This window comes from Tachypleus tridentatus, chromosome 7 (genome assembly GCF_004210375.1).
Source record: "Tachypleus tridentatus isolate NWPU-2018 chromosome 7, ASM421037v1, whole genome shotgun sequence".
In the NCBI taxonomy this organism is placed as follows: domain Eukaryota; kingdom Metazoa; phylum Arthropoda; class Merostomata; order Xiphosura; family Limulidae; genus Tachypleus; species Tachypleus tridentatus.
In genome coordinates this window covers 21,974,220-21,979,295 of record NC_134831.1, presented here as the reverse complement: position 1 = coordinate 21,979,295, position 5,076 = coordinate 21,974,220, and the positions used below count along the sequence as shown (strand labels likewise).

Here is a 5,076-nt window from a genome sequence, read left to right as displayed (position 1 = left end):
AGTTTTTTTGTTTTCCGTGTACATGGCTCCATCTCTTGACCAATATGAGATCTAATTATAGCCGTGGCTATTGAAAATTCCCTCTTGGTTTTGTTTTTTTTTTCAATAAAAGTTTCACGAAAGGAAGATTGATTTAATGTAGCATGTGATTTAAATTTAGTAATAATAACATTATTTTTTAACATTGTACATCAGTTGTATTATAGCACAGAGTGACACACGGAACAAAACACCTCAACAGTAAATAAAATCCTATATTTACAAGGTTTTATTTTTTGTCTGTTTTACAGAGGTTGCAAAATAAAACTATTCAGAAATTCGATAATCTGAGACTAAACGCGTGTGTTTTCTTATAGAAAAGCTACATCGGGCTATCTGCTGAGCCCACTGAGGGGAATCGAATCTCCTGATTTTAGCATTGTAAATCCTTAGACTCACCACTGTACTAGCGGGGAGCTAAGACTTAATAACATATGTGGCAATGTTTACCCAAAATACAATTTTTACACAGTATTATGAACTTAAAATTTGTTAAAAGAAAATTACTATATTTCATATTTGTACAATAATCATATATATATATATATCCCGAAAATTAACAAGATACTGAACTAGATTTTACGTCAGATAACACGTACCACGATATATCTTTTACTGCTAAACATCCAACATTTCAAAATTTATTATGGCGTAAAATGTAAAAAAAAAAGAAAAAAATTGCTGTAAAAATCTCTGAATCTCACACTTCAGCCTTTCTCTATGATACTTCAAATAATTGTTATTAATCCTACTTGATTATTAAATATAAATATATATGACGAGCTTTGTTAAACAATCTCCATTATTAACGTGATAAATTAATAATTGAGAAAAAATTTCAAGAGAAAAAAACAACAATCCATACACTACATTGGTCCATTCGTTCAAACTACCTATTTATATAAACATCTTACAAAATTTACAAAACTGACAAACTTTTTCTCATTAAAGTGTCCCTAAAGTTCTGCTGTCAGAAACTAGTATTTCATATACACCGTTTACGATGATAATTGAGGTGTGGATTGTTTACAATGATAATTGAGGTGTGGATTGATACAAATAAGTTCTATCGTTGCTTTCTTTTGGCCACTCCCTCAACGATGATTAGCCACACCCTAGATACGATGTAAGGAACCATAGCAATCATCAGGAGTGGTAGGATAGTATTAGCATCAAATGCAGAGAAGTAGAACACAGTGGTGTTATAATCTGGAAGTGTGACTTGTACATTATTATATTAATATGATGATAGTTGTGGAATGGCCCATATAAATGACTTCTACTGCTGCTTCCTCTTCGCCACGCCCCCGACTATGACTGGCCACACCTTAGATACGATGTAAGGAACCATGGCAACCATCAAGAACGGTAAAATAGTATTAGCGACAAATGCCGAGAAGTAAAACACAGTGGTATTATACTTTGGAAGTGTGACTTGCTCAGAAAGCTTTGCTACACCAACAGCCAAAAAAGCGGAAATCATCTTCATACCTGAAGAAAATGGAACCTTCTCAGCTTTCTCGTTGAATGTAGAGTTGAGACCGATGCCCATACCTAACATAAAACCACAATAGCGCATCATTGAAAAGAAAGGGGTAGTGTCCAAGTGGATGTACTCCTGTTTGGCGCACCACTTCATAGCTCTGTCGACCGACCAAAGGGGATTCAAACCAAGAACACGCAGAACACCGTAAGTGGTTAAGGCGCTGATCAGAAGACTGAAGGTAGTGATAACGTAATGCTTCAATGTTAAGCTATCCAGGGACATTTTGCTCATGATGGTGGCAAGACCGCATCCTGTAATGACAACGATAAAAAATCAAATTAATTACCCAATTAAACACCAAGGACAATATTTAGTTTTACATATATATGTTACATATTGATAGTCGTGTAAAAGACGTTATCACTATTGCTACATGAAACCTCCAATAATCTGTATTATATTTAAACAATAATGTTTCTTATTATTTAAATTTGTGTAGCAGTATTATACAAAATTATTTATTTCACTTAAACTTAGAACTGGTTTTAAGTTGTTTCTTGGAACTTAGTCATCAATATTACTACAGTTATAAACTACTTTATTTAAGTAACATATAACATAAATGGCTTGACGTTCAGACCAAAACTGGAGTTCAAAGTATACGTTTTCTAATAGGCAGTCGACCGTAACTTTTATCAAACTGCATCTTAATTAGAATGTATAATTACTCCTTGAAAAAAAAATGTATTGTTAAATGCCCATTTTCATTGAAGCAATATTAAAAATAAGGAAATAAGCCAAAGTTTCAACTAACCAATAGCCATTCCCAATAAGCACTGGTGAGGAAAGTGAGCAGCGATGTACACTCGAGACAGACTGACCACACACAGCAGAATTGTATAAACTGACCAGCTTATGGACACCAACATGTTCTTGCTAACAGAATAAAGTAAATTAAATGTTAAAAATAAATTAATGCGATGCAACATTTTTTAATTAACATCATGGATCATAACAAGCTAAAATCTCTACCAAAAATTAGAATTGAAACTAAAATATCACCTTATAAGATAGGTAAAGCATTTTACTTACCCGTAGATAATATGTTTTATGGTAGGATCCGTAATAAATTATCTTTAATTGATTAAATATTTTTTTGCTCTCATTTCTGTCGTCTTTTATTAAAATACACATAGAATAACTCATTAATCCCAATTCAGCCTCTTTAGTTTTACTGAATACAATTAGTTTCAAACTTCGTATTTCTTTGTTATCATGACAGTGCAAGTTATCTTTTCTCTCTATTACTTACTGGTTTCTTCCGACAGCACCTGACTTCTCTAGGAAAGAAGCAATAAGAATGTACCATACCGCTGCGGATACCATAGAATGGCCGGATGGACTTCCTAAAAGCAAAAATAAAACATCCAAAAGTTGATGCACTGTTATTTTCAGATACATATTAGACCAGCATTAACGAAAACAGTTACAAGGGTGGAACAAAAGAAGATGAATAATGTTTTTCTTTATGTTGTGTTTTTTTTACAGTAAATCATTTGTGGTAATAATTAAACGTCTTTCGATAAAAAATAAGCAATGGACAAAAATCACAATGTTCAGTTTTTGACCAAGTAGTTTGGGCATTTGAAGATCATAAAAACATGATCGCAGTATGACGTACCTGGCCCAGTTTCACATGTCATAAAGTATTGCTGAATGGCTGGAGCGTTTGATCCTGTTTTGTTGTAAACTTGTGTTTCGTGGATCCACCAGTAAGGACGCTCTCCATGCAGGATCCTAAAACAATAAGCAAAGCACAATCAACAATATAATCAATGAAAATTATACAGGATATGAAACACTATTATATGTAAAATATACGTATTATAAAACAGTTTGGATGAATTTGAGAAAAAACAAACAAGCAAATTTACGAACACCCATTCATTTAAATTTTTAAATTTCATTTTTCTGTGTATTATTAAAGATTATTTTGAGTTCTGCTGCTTAAAATAAAGTGCATAAAAATTGTATATGTTTAGAATTATGACAAGAGACTAAATATAATGCCATGAATTCTTAGATCCTATATATATATAAGACATACCATTTCAAAACTTGATTAGACCACTCAGCAATGATGGTAACCCAGATCAACTTAGTCCCTGTTCTGCGATCCAATGAGAAAATCAGAGGTACATAGAAAAGGAAGGCATATCGGGGATCACCAAAGTTCGAAATTGTGAAAAATACGTTTTTCTGTTGTTGAAATCTACAATAAAAAATCAAAAGGTTTAAAAACTGATGGAAGATTTAATAAAATTGGATAATCGAAACTTTAAAGTACACTTCAGTAACAAATTAACTTTAGAACCAGTTATTTTAAAGCATATTGTAAATCATTTAGGGTATTAAGTTAAGGATAGTTTGGAGTTTGAACTGAAAATCATTTTTAACACAACTTAACAAGCAAACCAAACTTCGATATTACATGATATTCTTATGATATATAGTTTACCTGTTTTGTAATGTTACATGATATTCTTATGATATATAGTTTACCTGTTTTGTAATGTTACATGATATTCTTATGATATATAGTTTACCTGTTTTGTAATGTTACATGATATTCTTATGATATATAGTTTACCTGTTTTGTAATGTTACATGATATTCATATGATATATAGTTTACCTGTTTTGTAATGTTTCAATAGCGGAAACACTATTTTCGTAAACCAGATCCATCGTAGCTAATACTAAACGAATTGTCTTCAAGAATTGCCCAAGACCTAAAAATAATAAAAAAATCTGTATTTGAATATAGCTATATCGTGTTATGTTTATATCTTTAACATGTTCTATTATTAGTTGATTATGTTTTACTATTGTTAGTTTGTAAAGTTGGTTCGCATAAACAAATCAAGAAATTAAAAAATAGACCTGTAAAACTACTAATTTTACACAAAAGTTCTTTAACTTATAACAGCTGACTTAAGGTAAAACACCTTTGCTTTTCTTACCTGTGAATGATTAGCTTTAACCACTGCTACAAGTATCACACAGTTATCTATTGAAAGCTGTGTTTCTACTTCTCTAATGGTTATGAGACCGGATAAGCTATATTTATATAGCTAGAAACCACTGTCCAATCAGCTGTTGCGTTTTTTTGCTGACGCACAAGCAGCGTCAGGGAGCAAAACAACCAGTGATTATGATAACTCCAAATGTCTCGTCGCGCTGCAACTAGAGCTAAGTTCTTTTTTTAATTCTTTAAGCAATTTTAAAACAATCTAATGAACAAGTTACAATAGAAACGATTGTTCTCCCTGTTTTATTATAAGCTGTTAACATTTTTATTTCTTTGGATAAGAAGCTTGACGTGTAATCTGTGTGAATAGTGTAACGTAATCTTAAACGTTGTTTACTCCAATCTTGTTATTTGTTTGGTAGTGAACTAGCTGCTTCGGTATTAGCGTCATACGGCGTTTTCACATTATGCTTTTGACGTCCCTAATAAAATAATATTATTATATTACACTCTTTAGTTGT

General features: G+C 31.8%; 1 protein-coding gene across 1 annotated transcript; it reads right to left on the bottom strand.

Moving 5' to 3' along the window:
- Positions 1-237: 237 nt before the first annotated feature.
- LOC143255278 (glucose-6-phosphatase catalytic subunit 1-like) lies at positions 238-4,680 on the bottom strand. The gene is made up of 7 exons (XM_076510702.1): positions 4,548-4,680; positions 4,220-4,316; positions 3,633-3,797; positions 3,207-3,322; positions 2,838-2,931; positions 2,340-2,461; positions 238-1,836 (listed from the first exon to the last, which is right to left on the bottom strand). Exons 2-7 carry the CDS (start codon positions 4,270-4,272, stop codon positions 1,319-1,321), a joined length of 1,068 nt encoding a protein of 355 aa, XP_076366817.1. The 5' UTR covers positions 4,273-4,316; positions 4,548-4,680; the 3' UTR covers positions 238-1,318.
- Positions 4,681-5,076: the final 396 nt, after the last annotated feature.

Bases quoted from the DNA above. Each gene is read 5' to 3' on its own strand.
- LOC143255278 (XM_076510702.1), bottom strand. From the start codon at position 4,272: ATGGATCTGGTTTACGAAAATAGTGTTTCCGCTATTGAAACATTACAA. The intron at 3,323-3,632 runs GTATGTCTTATA...TTATTGTTTTAG, and splicing joins TCTAATCAAGTTTTGAAATG to GATCCTGCATGGAGAGCGTC. The intron at 2,932-3,206 runs GTACGTCATACT...TTTTGCTTTTAG, and splicing joins GACATGTGAAACTGGGCCAG to GAAGTCCATCCGGCCATTCT.